This window comes from Microtus ochrogaster, assembly GCF_000317375.1.
Source record: "Microtus ochrogaster isolate Prairie Vole_2 chromosome 14 unlocalized genomic scaffold, MicOch1.0 chr14_random_1, whole genome shotgun sequence".
Taxonomy (NCBI): domain Eukaryota; kingdom Metazoa; phylum Chordata; class Mammalia; order Rodentia; family Cricetidae; genus Microtus; species Microtus ochrogaster.
The window spans coordinates 1,127,519-1,145,589 of NW_004949096.1; the positions used below are offsets into that span (position 1 = coordinate 1,127,519).

General features: G+C 38.0%; 1 protein-coding gene across 1 annotated transcript in view; it reads right to left on the reverse strand.

Annotated features, from left to right (window-relative positions):
• The window catches only part of Elp4 (elongator acetyltransferase complex subunit 4), a 208,986-nt gene that overhangs the window by 151,288 nt on the left and 39,627 nt on the right, over positions 1–18,071 (reverse strand). Inside the window, exon 4 of the mRNA XM_005364033.2 lies at positions 10,554–10,682. Within this exon, the coding sequence (XP_005364090.1) occupies positions 10,554–10,682 (129 nt within the window). The remainder of the gene's footprint in view (positions 1–10,553; positions 10,683–18,071) is intronic.

Below are 18,071 nucleotides of genomic sequence, written 5' to 3' on the forward strand. Positions count from 1 at the left end.
ATGGTATAAGAGCTAGTTCCAGGACAGGCTCCAAAGCTACAGAGAAACCCTGTCTCCAAAAACAAAAATAATAATAATGGATAGATGCAGATATCTAGCTGGATTGAAAAAAACATCCAACTGTCAATTCTGTTAAGAAACATACTTCACTGGTAAAGAACAGAGGAAAAAGTGGCGCACGCCTTTAATCCCAGCACTCGGGAGGCAGAGGCTGGCGGATCTCTGTGAGTTCGAGACCAGCCTGGTCTACAAGAGCTAGTTCCAGGACAGGCTCCAAAGCCACAGAGAAACCCTGTCTCGAAAAACCAACAACAACAACAACAACAAAAAACATATCCAATGACTGGAACCTGAAAGCATGCTGGTCAGATATTCAAACCCAAATTAGTGAGATGGACATAGATAGCCACATTGGTGCACAGAGATGACTCAACAGTTAAAGAATACTGACTGCTCTTCCAGAGAACCCAGGTTCAGTTCCCAGCAACCACATGGCAGCTCATAACCCTCTTTAACTCAGTTTGAGGGGATTCTAAAGCCCTCTTCTAGCCTTTATGTTCACCAGCCATGCATATGATATACAGGCATACACAGAAGCAAAACATCCATTCACATAAAAATTAAAGTAAATAAAAAAAAACCTCAAAATCCATATTAATACATAGGACAATTCATCAAGAAGATAAAATTATAAATATGTATATGTACTATTGTATCTCCAAATTTTATAAGTCAAACATTAATTGGTAATTAGATGGTATAGAAGATGAAACAGGTCTTGATACATCAGTGAATGACTTCAATATCCCCACTTTAAACTTTAGATAACTCACTCAATTTAAAAATCAACAGAGGGGCTGGAGAGATGGCTCAGAGGTTAAGAGCATTGCCTGCTCTTCCAAAGGTCCTGAGTTCAATTCCCAGCAACCACATGGTGGCTCACAACCATCTGTAATGAGGTCTGGTGCCCTCTTCTGGCCTGCAGGCATACACACAGACAGAATGTTGTATACATAATAAATAAATATTTAAAAAAAATCAATACAGAAACTATAGAGTTAGTTAAGTTACATAATGGAAAAAAGAGACTTACCAAATTCATATAGGACATTCTGATGAGCAGATCACGACACCTTTTCTAAAATAACCCAAATCTACACTACAAAGCAATGCTAACAAATGGGAAAAGAATTAATTTCATGTATCTTATCAGACTACAATAGAATAAAAAAATCATTGAAGAATAAAACAAAACAAAACTACATATATTCTTGAAGAACGAACATCAAAGTCTTTAGTGAACAGTTGGTCACTGAAGAAACCAGGGGCCAATTAAATCATTCTTAGAATCAAATGAAAGAAAACTGTGGCTTGAATTTGAAATGTCTCTCAGAGTCAACATACTTATATCCTTGGTCTCTGTGTGTAGCACAGTTTGGGAAGGCTATAGAACCTTTAGGAGGCCAATGGAAGAAGTACACCACTATGGATGGGTTTTGAGAGTTTATGGTCTCACACCCCATCCAATTTGTTTTCTCTGCCTTCTGCTTATAGTTAGAGATATGATCTCTTGGCTCCTACTCTGGCCACCTACTATCATGTGTCCTACATCACTCTAGAACTGTAAGCCAAAATAAATTCTTCCTTCTATAAGTCACTTTTGATCACGGTGTTTTATCACAGCAATAAAAAGTAATTAATATATGAACAATTAAGAATTTCTGGGATAAGGTAGTTCTGTTAGGTTTTCATGGTATTTACATTAATAATTTACATTAGAGAGATCTCAAAGAAATAACTCAATGATGTAACCTAAGGTCATAGAAAAACAAGAACAATGCAAAAATCTCAAATTAGATGGTAAAAAACAGTAAAGGTTAGCGAAAAATTAATGGAATAGATATGAAGAGAACAATAAATAGAATGCATCAAACAGAAATTTGGTTCTTTAAAAAAATAAGCTGTAAAGCCTCTAATCAAAATAATAAGGGGCGACGGTAGGGGAATCCAAATTAGGAATTTTAGGGATGAAAAAGATAGTAATAGAGATTTTAATGAAATCAGAGGATCATTAGGGAACACTCTGAAAAGTTATATTCTAAAAAACAAAACCTGAAAAATTCCTAGAAAAAGATGATCTACCAAAATTCAATCAGGAGTATCTGAGTAGCTTAAACAGATTCATAGGAAGCAATCATACTGAAGTAGTAATAAAAACTGTACCAACAAAGAAAGCACAGTATAAGGAGGATTCATTATCAAATTCTACCAATGCTCTAGCAAAACCCTAACACCAATGCTCTTCATATTGTCCTAGAAAACAGAGAGTGACAGATTAACAACCCCCATTTCTTTGATGCTACCATTACCTTGACAATGAAAACGAATAAGGGCAAAATAGTCCAGTCGAAGAGAGGGAGAAGCAACAATATGAGCAAAGGGGTCAAGACTATGATTGGGAAACCAATAGAGACAGCTGGCTTGAGCTAGTAGGAGCTCACTGACTCTGGACTGACAGCTGGGGAACCTTCATAGGGCTGAACTAGGCCCTCTGAATGTGGGTGACAGTATATGGCTTGGGCCGTTTGTAGGACCACTGGTTGAGGGATCAGGATTTATCTCTAGTGATGAACTGGCTTTCTGGAGCCCATTCTCTATGGGGGATATCTTGTTTAGCCCAGATACAGAGGAGAGGGCCTTTGTTCTGCCTCCAGTGGTGTAGCAGACTTTGTTGACTCTCCATGAAGCCCTCACCCTCTCTGAGGAGTGGACGGGGCGGGAAGGGGAGGGAGTGAGAGAAGGGAGGGAGGTGGAACTGGGATTGGTATGTGAAATGAAAAAGATTGTATTTAAATAAAAAAACTATAGACCAATATCTCTGATGAGTACGAATGAAAATTTTCAATATAATATAGACAAATTAGTTTCAAAATCATACAACATAAGCATGTTTCATCCCAGGTATAGTGATTTGAATGAGAATGCCCCCAGCAGGATCATATTACTGAGCAATAGTAGTAACATCAAAATGGAACTAGCACAAAAACAGGCATGAAAATCAATGGAACAAAACAGACCCAAACATAAGTATGTGTTACTACAGTCACCTACTTCTTTTTTTTTACAAATATGCCAAGAAGATATATTGGTCTTCAACAAATATCGGTGGGAAAACTGGATGTCTGTACATGAAAAAATAAAATTATACTGGAATCTATCACCTTTGTACAAAAAAAACTAATGAAATAGATTAAAGACCTACACCTGAAACACAAAACTGCTACAAGACAACCTAGATGGCGCTCTGCACGATACAGGGGCAGAAAAGGGCATGCTGAACCGGAGGACTCCATGTGCCCAAGAACTATGATTAACAAGTGAGACCTCAGAAAGCTGAAACTTTCTGCACAGAAATAGAAACAATCAATCAAGTGAAGAGGAAAACCAAAGAACTGGACAGGATCTTTGTCACAATATTTCTGACAGAGGATTAATATCTATATTCTATAGAATATAGAAACAACAACAACAACAACCCCAGAGTAAAAAGAACAAAACAATACAAAAGACACATTCCAAAGTGGGCCTCGGACCTGAACAGAGAGAGAGTTCTCAAAAGATGAAATAAGACTAGCTAAGAAATACGTTGAAAAAATTCATTAAAACTTTGATGTTTCATCTCAACCCAGTCAGAAGAGTTAAGATCAACAAAACAACTAAAAACAAATGCTGAAGAGGAAGTGGGGGAAGGGGAGTCCTCATTCACTGTTAGTGGGATTACAACTGGTACAGCCACTTTGTGCTTCATGGAGAACTCTCAAAAAATTAAAAATAAACCTACCACATGACCTTGCTATACCATTCTTAAGCATATACCCAAAGGACTTAACATCCTATTCCAGACACTGGTTCAGCCTTGCTCACTTCTATTCTATACACAACAGGTAGGAAATGGAAACAACTTAAATGTCCATTAACTGATGAAGAGTTAGTGAAATGTTGTTTATATACACTACAGAATACCATTAAGCTATAAACAGAAGTGAAATAGTAAAATTTTCAGGTAAATATCCTAAACTTGAGAAGCTGCATTGAGTGGGGTAACTCAGACCCAGAAAGACAAATGTCTTGTATTCTCTCTCATCTGCTGCAACCACAAAAACTGGGAAAGTAAAAGGGGACCATGGAGTGGGAGACAATGGAAAAAAAGAATAGCAGGATACAAGCGATTTGAAAGGGTGAAAAACTGCAGAGGGCGGGGCGGGGGGACGACACACAACCACTCTAATTAGGAAAGGGAGAGTGTGTTCAACACAGAAGGAGGGGGCTGGAGGAAGATAAAATATCAGTAAAAATGTATGAAAAGTCGTAAGAAATCCTATCTATTTATCTAAAATTACATATAATACATATAACTTTATGTGTACACATGTACATATATAGTTTAAATAAGATTATCCTACCTGGTTGACACTGCACTTCCCAAGAGCAATAGACAGATTATCTAACAAAAACCCCAATATCAGGAATAAGAAGCACCTTTTTGAATTGTTGGTCAGGGGTGACTAAAAGACTCCCAAAACATTAGAAGCTATTGTTATAGCCTTTGGCTGCTTCCCTGAGGTTGAAGATGACTCCCTATTGCTGAAGACAACACGTACTTTAGAACACAGGTCCCAGAAGATCAATGCTGGATCTGACTGGAGAGCCTCCTATCTGAGAACTAAGTTTCATGAAACCAGAATGTACCATGTAAGCTCCAAAGAAGGGAAGCAACCAAGAGTCCTATTCAGCTATGATGCTTGTGAACCATAGTGATGATCAGGAAGGCAAAATATCCCTAAGGGCATGACAATGGCACTCAAATTTTGGTGGGAACCCACAGCTGTCTAATTGAACTTCAGGCCACTGATAAGAGGAAGATCATCCCTGATACTGGAAATGTAACTGCAGCTAGTGTGGTCATACATCTTGGAGGAGAACCTGCAGTAGTAACTCTACTAAACAAGAGTAATTCCTAGCTGCATTCTGAATCTACTTTTATATCCACAGACAAACATAGCTCTTACCACTCATCAAGGAAATTTCTCTTCACAACAGAGACCATTACAGAAAATCATGACCTTTGAAATGCCTCAATGAACTACTGAGAACTCAAGAACAATGGCAATGGGTTTTTGATCCTACTGCACGTGCTGGCTTTGGGGGGGCCTGGGCAGTTTGGATGCTCAACTTACTAAACCTGGATGGAGGTGGGCGGTCCTTGGACTTCCCACAGGTCAGGGAACCCTGATGGTCTTCAAGCTGATGAGGGAGAGGGACTTGATCGGGGGAGGGGGAGGGAAATGGGAGGCGGTGGCGGGGAGGAGGCAGAAATCCTCAATAAATAAATAAAAAAAAAAGAAAAAAAAAAAGAAATGCCCCAATGAAGACATCTGCAATAAAACTCCTGGACCTAAGGCTAGGGGAATCATCATGGAAGACGGGTGGAAAGATGGAAAGAACCAGAGACAGAGAAAGTCTGATAGGTTGTTCTTGCTTCTCCAAGGAATAACAGGGAAACTACATCCACTAATTGTTAAGAAAATGACTGCTTAAACAAGGAAGACACCAAAGGACATACTAACATGAATGGAGAAGTCTCAGTTACAGGCAACCACAAAATGCTGAGAGCTGCAGAAATAGTCTTCACCAGGGAAAAGCCCCACACCTGGCTATATAATACCAAGTGGTCATCTCTGAAATTATATACATATAAGTAACATTATATGAACTGAACAGATTGTATTTACATATTTAGGTGTGTGTGTGTGTATGTATGTGTGTATCAACAATTAGAAAAATGATTCTGTAAATCTTAGAGAGAGGCAAGTGTGTGTGGGTGTATGGAAGGCCTTGGATAAAGGAAAGGGAAAGAAAAATGTCATTATATTCATATTTAATTCAATTTATTAAAGAAAAATGTAAGAGCATATTATAAGCAAGCAATTCAGAAAGCACTGTTTCTTCAGTCTGTCTCAAGTTTTTGCTTGCGTTCCTGTCTAGATTTATAATGATGGACTATGTCTTGGAAGTAAAGAAACTTTTTTGACCCTAAGCTGCTGTTGGTCAGTCTTATCAAAGCAAGAGAAGGGAAACTAGAATTTCTTAGTTTGCTTTCTATTGCTATGCTGAAAACCACTACCAAAAGTAACTCCGGGAGAAAAGTTAGGGCAGGAACTCAAGCAGGAAGCTGGAGGTAAGAACTGATGTAGAGGCCATGAAGAGATTCTGATTACTGGCCTGCTGTTCATGTCTTGTTCAGCCTGCTTTCTTCTATATCCCAAGACCATTTGCCCAGGGGTAGTTACACCCAGAAAATGAGCTGGACCCTCCCATATCAAACATTAATCAAGAAAATATCCACACACCTGCCTATAGGCCAATTTGATGGAGGTATTTCTCTCAATTGAGGTTTGTCTGGAGTTTGTACCAAATTGACAAAAAACTAGCCAATACATAGAATAATCAGGAAAAGATAATTCACTGGGTAGTGAATAACCATATGTAAAAGAAGAAAACTAGATCAGTATCTCTTACCCTGCACAAAAATCAATTAATCAGTCAAAGAACTGGAGGGATCTAAGATCTGAAGCTGAAGCTGCTCGAGAAAAAACAGATAAGACACTAAGGCATAGGCACAGGAAGGGAAGGCCTCAATAACACAGGGAATAATCTCAAGTATCCAGAAATGGGATTATATATAATGAAGAAGTTTTTTTTTTGTTTTTTTTTTTTAGTTTTTCTAGACAGGGTTTTTCTGTAGCCTTGGAGCCTGTCCTGGCACTAGCTCTTGTAGAGCAGTCTGGCCTTGAACTCACAGAGATCTGCCTGCCTCTGACTCCCGAGTGCTGGGATTAAAGGCATGCACCACCACCACCCGGCTCTGAAGAAGTTTTTATAGAGCAAAAGAAACAGCCGAGTAAAGACTGTCTTCATTAATGGTTAACAATTTTTACCCACTATGCATCTGAAAGGGGGTTAATATGCATGATCTATAAAGAACTCCAAAAGTTAAACACAACAAAAAAAAAATCCCCAAATCACTAATGATCTAATAAAACTCACTAGATAAAGCACATGCCATTCTACCACTGAGACTCAAGGGTACTTCCTCTACCATTCCCTACTTCTCCTCTAAGTTTTGACCTGTTAGTTAACTCTCTTTCCTAAGTAGATGAGCTCATTTATCCTAGATTCTCAGTCACATCTACACTGGGCTAAACATGTGACAAACTTCTGAATATACACAATTCTTCTTTATTAGTTTTTAACATAAAGGATTTTACATTCCAGATATAGTATGGTGCCTATTATATGTTGTTTACCAATGAACAATTAAGGTATTTTCAATCTTTCACTATTAAAATATGTTGTATGAATACTTTTATATATTCTACAGCTGTGTAAATATATTACCAAATTATCCTCTACAGAAGCTACATTTAAAATTTCTTTTAAAATTGTGTCTGTGGGGGGGTATGATGTGTGTTAAGTGTGGGCACAGATGTAACAAAGGGCATGTGTGGACCACAGGGGTCAGCTCTGTGGATTGGGTGCTGGGTGTGCAAACACAGGGTTGTCAGGCTGGCACAGCAAGTGCTTTTCCCTGCTGAGTCATCCTGCCACTCTTCTACCACTTGTACTTTATTAGTAAGAATGAGAGTATGACTTTCCCTTTATTGCTAATGAAGTCTCTTGACAAACACTTTAGAATATGGGGAAACCGATTACTGAGCAGTGAGAGGGCACGATGACAGTTTTAAACTACATTTCTCTTATTCTAACTGCAACCAGACATCTCTTTTATAAGTTTGAGGGTCACAAAAATTTTCACTTCACATTTTTGCTAACTTGCTAAAAATTGAGTCGTCCTTGTCCATTTTACAGGATCAACATATGCAAGGAAAATTCGTTATTATTTTATATATGAATACAGATACTCTCTTGCTGTGGGACAATGGTCTGTACCCAGTCACTTGTATTTTAAATAAACACTGATTGGCCAGTAGCCAGGCAGGAAGTAGAGATGGGACAATGAGAACAGGAGAATTCAGGGAAGAGAAAGACTAAGTCTGCAGTCGTAACCCAGACAGAGAGGAAGCCAAACACAGAGCAAGCAAGATGTGACTGCCTCGCCGAAAAAGGTACCAAGCCACATGGTTGACACAGAGTATTAAGGGGTAATATAAGTTATAAGAGTTAATAAGAAGATCTGTAGTTTGTTCATAGTTGTCTAAATCAAAGTTTTAACATGTTATTCAAATAAATTATATGTGTAAAAGGACAGCTTGCTATTACTTAATATGTTTGATTTGGTACACAACTTACGGGTGACTACTTGATATTGGCTGTATGTATTAACCATTAATACATATATTTATTATTATTCACTATATAGGCATTAGTATATGGTGGACATACAGAAGAAAATGAAATAAACTATCTTCACAAAGAAGTCTCATCTGTGATGAAGGTATACAAACAATTAATTAGAAATACTGTGACCTAGGAAATATGAGATATTTTTCTCATTGCTATGATCAGCTATCTGATGAGAACTGAGTTTGTCATAGCTCAGAGTTCCCTCAAACAATCTGACATGGTAGATAAAGTATCGCAGCAGGAGACTATGAAGATAGTCACATTGTTTCCATAGTCATAAAGCTGATAGAAGAATGCCCACGTTATATGTGCTTTCTCTTTTTGAAGTCCAGGACCTCAGCCTATGGAATGGTACAGTCATATTCAGGCGGGTCTCCTCTGCTCATCTAAATCTCTTTGGAAGCACAAGTGTGTCTTGATGTGGGGTTCCCCTCTGTATGATGTGAATATGTTTTATTACCATTGGTTAATAAAGAAGCTGCTTCAGCCTATGGAAGGGCAGAATAGAACTAGGTGAGAAAACCAAAGATATATATAGAGAGTAGGCAGAGTCAAGGAGATGCCATATAGCTACCGAAGGAGACAGACGCTGGAACCTTACCAGTAGGCCATAGCCTTGTGGTAATACACAGATTAATAGAAATGGGTTAATTCAAGATGTAAGAGCTAGCTAGAAATACAGTTGAGTCATTGGCCAAACAGTGATGTAATTAATATAGTTTCTGTGTGATTATTTGGGTCTGGGAGGACAGGAAATAAATGAGCAGTCTCCAGTTACAGTGTCTCTTGGGTGATTCTAAATTCAGTTCAAGTTAACATTGGAAGTTAATCACTATAAATCCAATTGTACTGGATAGGTTTATGCTAACTTGATACCAACTAGAGTTATCAGAGGAGGAAGTTTCAACTGAGGAAAAAGAGCTCCATAAAACCCAGCTATAAGGCATTTTCTTAATTACTGATCAATGGGGGAGGGCCCAGCCCATTGTGGGTGATACCATCCCTGGACTGGTGGTCCTGGGTTCTATAAGACAGTAGGCTGAGCAAGGCAGTAAGCAGTACTCCTCCATGGCCTCTTCATCAGTTCCTACCACCAGGTACCTGTCCTCACTGGTTTTGATAATAAACTGTTATATAGAACTGTGAGTAAAATAAACCCTTTCCTCCTCAAGTTGCTTTGGTCATGGTGTCTCATCACAATAGTAACCCTAACTAAGACACCATCTCTTAACAACTTCACAGCCAAACACATCATTTAAAACTATAATGTTCTAGCCTGGAGAGATGGCTCGGAGGTTAAGAGCAATGATTGCCCTTCCAGACTTCCAGAGGTCCTGAGTTCAATTCCCAGTAACCACATGGTGGCTCACAACCATCTGTTATGAGATCTGATACCCTCTTCTGGCCTGCAGGCATACATGCAGGCAGAATACTGTATACATAATAAATAAATAAATCTTAAAAAAAACTATAATGTTTTACTTCTGACTCAATCTCATGTTTATTGCAAAATACATTTATAATATCTGTAAGAATTCCAAAATAACAAAGTTCTAAATATTACTCAGAAACCCAATGTCCAAAAGTCCTAAAATTCTAGACAATCTCTTTAGGGATATCCCAAGGGCTTGCTACACAGTTATCCTTGGCTAAACAGCAAGTCCAAGTAGACCCTGAACTACTACACAGGACACTTGTCAGAAAGAAAAAAGGGAAGGAAGGAGAAGGAAGAAGGAATGAAGGAGAAAAGAAAGGTGAAAAAGAAAGATGAGAAAGGAGAGAAAGAAGGATGAGAAAGGAGAGAAAGAAAGGAAAAGATTGTCTAAATTATTCTGTTTGTGCTTGCTGAATCAGTAAGCTTCAGTATTCAGTGAAAAATACTATCTCAGAAAGTAAGGCGGAGAGAGGTGAAAGACACGTAACATTCGCCTATATGAACAGACACGAAAGAAAACAAGTTCTATCTTGTATACTTCTAAAATACAAGGGCATAAAATAATATTCCCCTTTCAAAATGAAAAAGTGGACCAAAGCTACAAAACATAAAACAGGAGGGCAAACGAGAGAGGTTCTACAAAGTGAAAAGAAGAACATTACAAACTCTAGAGGTAGTTTACATGCCGACTTGCCTGCATCTTGGGCAGGAACTGGTATCTCCAGGCTATTTTCATGCTAACATCTGCTTCCGGTGTTTTAGGATTATGTATATCTTCAATCTCTTTTTTACCATTATCATCAAGTAGTGGTGCAGGGAGTTCCTAAGAAAACAGAACAACACATTATGACATCAACGTTAAATATGGTAATTTCTTGATCCATAATGACAGTAATACTAGAATTATCCAAGCATTAAACAAACATGGGTGTCATGCAATTGGTTTAAGCATAAACAGAGTGATAGAGGTTTCCTTCCTCTTTCTTCATTTCTGACAAGTGTCCTGTGTAGTTAAGGGCACACTTGAACTTGCTATGTAGTCAAGGATGACTAGGAACCGCTCTCCCCCACTTTAATCTCACAAGTGCTAGGATGACTAGAGCTTACAATCATGTCCAGTTTATGTGGGGCGGAGGATTGAACTCAGGGATCTGTGCATGCTGGAAAGCATTCTTACCAACTGAGCTCTATCTCTTGGCCTTAATGTAGACAATTATAAAGCAGAAAAGGGAAATGTCAGAATGAAGTTTAACGTTCTTTAATGAAGTATTATTAAAAAACACTTGAATTTCTATATTAACAAAAATCAATTGCTATTTTAGCAAGAAGCATATACTAAAGAAGTATATACTAGAAAATTATACAGTTAAGCAAAGTATGAAATTGGTACTTATGTATATTATTGTTGTGTTCACCATAAGATAAAATACATCATTGTACAATCTGTTTACTGGTTTTTTAATTCAAGAATTCAAAAATCTGTGGTAAGACGTTTTCTGATGAAGGCAGATTAAGGAAGCATGAAAAGCTCCACACAGCAGACAGGCCATTTGTTTGTGAAATGTGTACAAAAGGTTTCACCACCCAGGCCCACCTGAAGAACACCTGAAAATTCACACAGAGTATAAGCCCTACAGCTGTGAGGTGTGCGGGAAGTCATTTATCCGCGCCCCAGACCTAAAGAAGCATGAGCGGGTTCACAGCAACGAAAGACCATTTGCATGTCATATGTGTGACAAAGCCTTCAAACACAAGTCTCACCTCAAGGACCACGAAAGGAGACACCGAGGGGAGAAGCCTTTCGTGTGTGACTCCTGCACCAAGGCGTTTGCCAAGGCCTCAGATCTGAAGAGGCATGAGAACAATATGCACAGTGAAAGGAAGCAGGTCACCCCCAGTGCCATCCAGAGTGAGACAGAACAGTTGCAGGCGGCAGCAATGGCTGCCGAGGCAGAGCAGCAGCTGGAGACCATTGCCTGCAGCTAGAGGTGATGGGTCAGGAATGCGTGGCCTGGGAGGTCGATGCCGAAGTTGCATTGATCACAGTCAGTGAACACCTTTGACTGCTTTTGTGGCAACTTAGAGTGTTGGACTGGCTGGACCTAAGACAGTGCTCATTCCAGTTAGGTGATTTTCAGATTCCTCAAGGCAGTTACGTTCCTACGTTCTGACCAAACAGTTTTTTTTTTTTTTTTTTCTGATGTCTAGTGTTCATGTTCCCAGTAAGCTCCCCTGCCCCTCTTTATGGTTTTAATTTGAAAACTCCTTTGTCTGGTTGAAAGTGAGCGGCTTCTGTTCCATTCTTAATTCCTCTACGCTTGCCAAACTGGTGAGTGCACCGTAGAGTAATTGAATAAATTGATCGCCTACCTGTCCCAATATATGTGACTTATGGTCAAAACAGCAGTTTTATTAACTGGATACAAGAACTTCATATTGGTGCAGAAAACGTTGGCACGTGCCAACCGACCCAGGACACTGTATAAATACAAAACCAAGTTTGGAAATACGGGATGGTGTTAGTTTTATATTTGGCTTGTTGATTTTTAAATCTCTCTGTATATCATTGTTTTTACTGTTTCCGTGGACAGTAAATGGTTGCTTTGCTGAAGTGTTTCTTCATCCGTTGTGATGGCCCCTGTCCCCACCCCAAATGCTGCAGGTCATGTGGACCTCAGGGTGAGTGCGACCACCAGGATGCGGGTGGTACTGGAACTGAGCTCTTCTTTGACCCAGTGTGGCCACTCTGCCTGTGGGTGTCTGGAGTGAACCGGTAGTGAGAGAAGGGAGAAGTCTCCGAGACCAGGTTTTCACAGATACAAAAACCCTAAAATTTCCTAGGTCTTCAAAATCCTGACTGATTTCAAAGTTGGTTTTGTATTTAGGATCAAAATTAGGACAAGAAACAGAAATGCTTCTTGAGATGTTTTAGTAGTTTATGGATGATCAAGCTTTTGGGTTTCTCTGCAACTCTCAGTTTCTCATAAAGATGCTTAAATAATTTCAAATCTTTCAAGTGTGTAAATAGTAGTGTTGGTCCTACGTATTTCAAGGGAAAGGACAGCTGCACTTTTTTATTTTTTTATTTTTTTTGCACATTGGATTAAAGTACTTTTCATTGGCAACAAACATCAGACTGTCTTAACTGATATTAAAAATCTTCAGACCGATCATTTGTTTTCCAAGTATGTTTTATCACTGGCTGCAGTTTTCAGTAGAAGCTGACTGCCTCTTCATAGCCATAAATCAGAATTATGAACTTTGTTTGAGATCCGGCATACTAAAAGTGCTTTTAACTGTTTCCTTAGGAGTATATTGAAATGCCAACAGAGTTTGAATTATGTTCTGTAAGAAAGTACTAGACCATTGTTTTAGGATGTGTACAGTTGTAGAAAGTAAGTGCCAACTTTTAAAGTTCATGTTTGGTTCTTAAGATTTTCGTTTTTAAAAAATACATTAAAATAATTTCATTACATGGCTTGCTATATGATCACCTGTTATGACTATTGTGAGAACATTTTTATTTTCAAAATTGGTGTACGTGTTACGCCCGAGAGTGTCGGGTGGGGATGTTACCGTTCAGAATTTCTTATTTATTGGTAAAATGTTTTGGTTTAAAATTAACTTAATTTTCCCTGAAAGCTCTTTGTTCTGTATTGAAGGCAGTCCTGTCAGTGTGTTTCTGTGCTGTTAGGGAGGGGACCGACTACTGTTCCCAGGCCGTGCTGACCAAAGCAAACGTGAAGTCAGCTGACATCCTGTTGATAGCTACTTCAACAAACCATATTTTGGGCCTTTGTTTTTGTATATAAAGAAAATAATATAAAAAAAAAAGAATTCAAAAATCTTATTCACTGAAATAATGGATGAAGTAACAGTGGAGACTAAGACATATATTTTCCCAATATCAAATTGCTAGCTTTTGCTTTTTAAACAATAAAAGTAGAATTTAAAATCTTGTATTAAATATAGAGGGCTGGAGAGATGGCTCAGCGGTTAAGAGCACTGACTGCTCTTCCAGAGGACCCGGGTTCAATTCCCAGCACCCACATGGCAGCTCACAACTGTCTGAAAATGCAGTTCCACGAGATCTGACACCTTCACACCAATGCATATAAAATAAAGTTAAATAAAATCATTTAAAATAAATAAATAAATAAATATAGAGGCCCGCCCCCTTCTTAATAGAGATGAAGAAGTGGATGGGGAAGGGAGTAAGTGGGAAAGGGGAGGAGCCTAGAGGAGAGGAGGGAGGGGAAATTAGTTGGTATGTAAAAGGAATAAAAAATATATTATTTAAATAAAATTTTAAAAAATGACTAAACCAAAAAAGAAAGCTATAAAAATATAGAGACACTGAATCCCAATTTATTATGACTTACTGAGTAGCTATAAAAGAAACTTTAAAATTATTTATTATGTGTTACAATTAAAAACAATATTTTGTAAGGGAGAAAAGTATGTCATGATTTTGTTTTTATTTTTTATTAACCAGAATCACAAATGATAAGACTTTACCTTAGCAAATATAATTATATTTAAAGCTTATCTAAATTGCAATTTTTACTTTCAAGGTCAGAAACGCTTTCTTTCCTTAGACTAGGAAGGACAGGGTCACATTATGCACTCCATAGCTCAGGCTGGCCTCAAGCTTACGATCCTTGCTTCTCTACCTCAAGACTGATGGGACTACAGACATACCACAAGGCTCAGCTTATATGATTTAAAATCAATACTTTAAAGTCTATAATCCATTGGTTTTTAATCTTTCAAAGTCGTGCAGTTCTCACCACTGTATAAGCTTTCTGTTGCTGTGACAAACACCTGGACGAAACAAGATAAAATGTGGAAGGATTTATTTTGGTTTATAGTTTCAGAGACAAAGTCCATAGTCATCTCACTGCATTGTTTCCAGGCCCATTGCTAGACAAAGAAAAATGTGGAAGAGTGTGGAAGAATGTGGAAGAGGAGAACTTCCCATCTCAGGATAGCAGGATGCAGATACAGACAAGTATAAAAAGAAGGATACAAAGCCATGGTACTCCTGTCAAAGGCCAGACCCCAAAGAACAAGCTCCTCTAATTAGTCTCGCGTTTCACAATTCCACCATTTCTCAATAGCCTATCAAAGTCTGAATCTTATAATGGATTAACCCATTGATTATGTCACAGCCTTCATGATCTAATCATCTCTGGAAATGTCCTTACTGCCACGCTCAGTGAGTGCTGTGCTGTACAAATCTCCCAGGTATCTCACTGCAACCAAGTTAACAATAGAGATTAAATATCACAGCCACTATCCAACTTCAGAATTATCTTCACCATTCTGTATCCAATGCATATTCGAGAGCCAGTGTCAACTACCAATGTTTCTGTTTCTATGAATTTGGCTCTTCTGGACATTTTATATAGAGTGATACAAAATTTTACATCTGGTTTCTTTCACTTAACATGCTTATCTATGTTGTAACATACATCAGGACTTCATTTCTTTTCATCAGTAAATATTACATTGTATGCAATTACTGAAATTTGTTTACCCATTTATTGGATCTTTTCTACCTTTGAATGTTATATTACTATGACTATTCAAAAGAATTTTATTATTTTTTAAATTGAAAAGTGATATACTTGGGTATTTGAAACAATTGTGGCAAACATTTTTGGTCTTAAGAAATCAGGTACAGTTTTACATAACATTGACTTAAATCAATAAATAATGCATTCATTGTTTTGAATAACAATGATATGATGCTTAGCTACAGAACTAGATAGACTCTTACACCATATGCACCCTGGGAAAATATAATCAGAGTCAAAACAAACACAACTCATTTCACTGGAATCTGGACAAATGTCCTAAACCGAAGCCAGAAACTGATATTATTTCTAATGCAGCTGAAGACATGAAATGAGGTTAATGACAGCATATTTTCTTGCCATGCCCATTTAAGAGATATGAGTTCATGGGCAGGTGGTGACACTCACACTTTGTCACACAAGACCCTTAACACCATGAGCTACTACAGACACCATGGTGACTGGAGTTTTGACACTGGCTCAGGTTTTGAGGAGCTGCATTAACTTCCAAAAGGTGCTGTGGCTGTGGCTCTGCACTGCTTCTATCTCTGGAGGCTAATGAAATGGCTGATGGTACTCATTTTACTACAGAGGATAGAAATTCACTGGTTTACAAGATTTTTTTTTTGTATCTGAATTACTAGTCATAGGATAACCCTAACAATTACCTATTTGAAGAAAAAGTAGAATGTTTTCTGAAGTAACCATACAATTTATCATCTGATCAATAATAATCTACAAGAATTCCATTTTTTCTCAATAACACTTATTTTCCTTTTTTAAAAAAGCTATACTAGTATGAATAAAATGGTATTCAGTATAGCTTGAGTTTGAATTGTATTTTATGGATGACAATGATGTTCAGCCTTATACTATGTATTGGATTTGGGCATTGCATGACTTCCTTTGAACACCTGTACCATGTTCTTTCCACCTTCCCAGCTCCCTTCCTTCCTCCCTCTCTCCCTCCTTTCCTCCCTTCCTTTATTTCCTCCCCCTTCTTTCCTTTCTTCCTAATCTTGTGGCTTCCTAGGATGGCCTTGATCTCTCTACTCTACTTCAACCTCACCGAGAGCTGGAATGATAGACATTACCCTGGCTTTTTACTTATCTTTTGCTGCTGGGGATTGTAGGTGTACCTTGCACATAAGACAAGCTCTCTGGTACCGAACTGAATTCCATTTCTTTTTTGGTTGTTTATTTTTTTGATATTTAGTAGTGATAAATTTCTCTGTTTATTCAGGACTGTAGATAATTAATTTCTTACTGTAGACTTCTAGATTTTATATTTAGATCTTTGATACCTTTCAACTGATTTTTAATTTTATTTTATTCTATATGTGTATGAATGTTTTGTCTGCACAGTCCTTTGCCCCACTGCATGCCTGGTGCCTGTAGAGACCAGAAGAGGACATCAGAGCTTCTGACAATGGAGTTATGTGGATGCTGAGAATCAAAGATGGGTCCTCTGAAGAAGCAGCCAATGCTCTCAACTGTTGAGCCATCTTTCTAGCCCCTCAAATAAATTTTACACATGATTTGAGATAGGAGTTCTTAAATTATTACAAGACTAAATTATTATTATTAAAACTATTATTAAGTATCAACCATGCACTAAATTGTAGTATAGGTTTTGAGGCTATAACAATAAACGTAGGATCAATAAGAGAACACACACACATAGTGCTTACCTTATTGCAGACTCTGTTCTAAGTGCTGTAGACACTTTAATTCATTGTTATATCAAGCTTAGGAAGTATTATTACGACATCCCTTTGTGGTGGTATGAATGAGACATACCCACCATAAGCTCACCTAAACATCTGTTCCCTAGCTGGCAGTGCTATTTGGGGAGGTTTGGAGGTGTGTCATTGCTGGAAGAAGTACATCATTGGGGGCAGGCTCTGAGATTTCCAAAGCCTTAAGGCATGCGCAGTGTGCTCTCTCGCTACGTACGCTTGTGGTTTAAGATATAAGCTTGCCGCATCCCCCTCTAATGTCATGCCTTTCTTGCCATACAAACTCTTAACTCTAAGCACTTGTGAACTAGTCCATTTATGACTCATGACATCTCTAACATTCTTCTAATCTTTTATGAAGTTTGTGAATCTTGCTATTCAATACAATTCTTCAACATTTGGTCTCCGAGTCCATAAAAGGAACACCCGGGAAAGACTATGAATATCGTATTAAAAGAAATGTTCCAATGATATTATTCTTTGAGAAAATCAATAAAGTATCTAGATTAAAATCTGGGTGCAAAAGTGAAACATCTTTTAAGAAATAGAATAGTTCCTAGACCCCTAGTGTTTAAGTGCTTAACAAAGATCTACTTTTTAATTTTAATTTTTAGGCATGATCAGGCCATGGATACAGGTCTTCTGCCTTCTGCCATTCCTTTCTCTACTATGCCACACTTCTAAGAACCTTTCCAACTGACTCTGGGACTGCCATACCCTAAGATCTAGTTATTAGTGCCTAATATTTATGTTGAATTAGTAGAGCTAAATTTTAATGTCTCTCTAATAAAGTAAAGCATGGTATCATCAGTGCTCTGAATGACAGAAAGGAGAGAATTGTGAAAAGTGTATACAATAGAAAAAAACTACGGATGTCAGTGACTGACGGTCAGA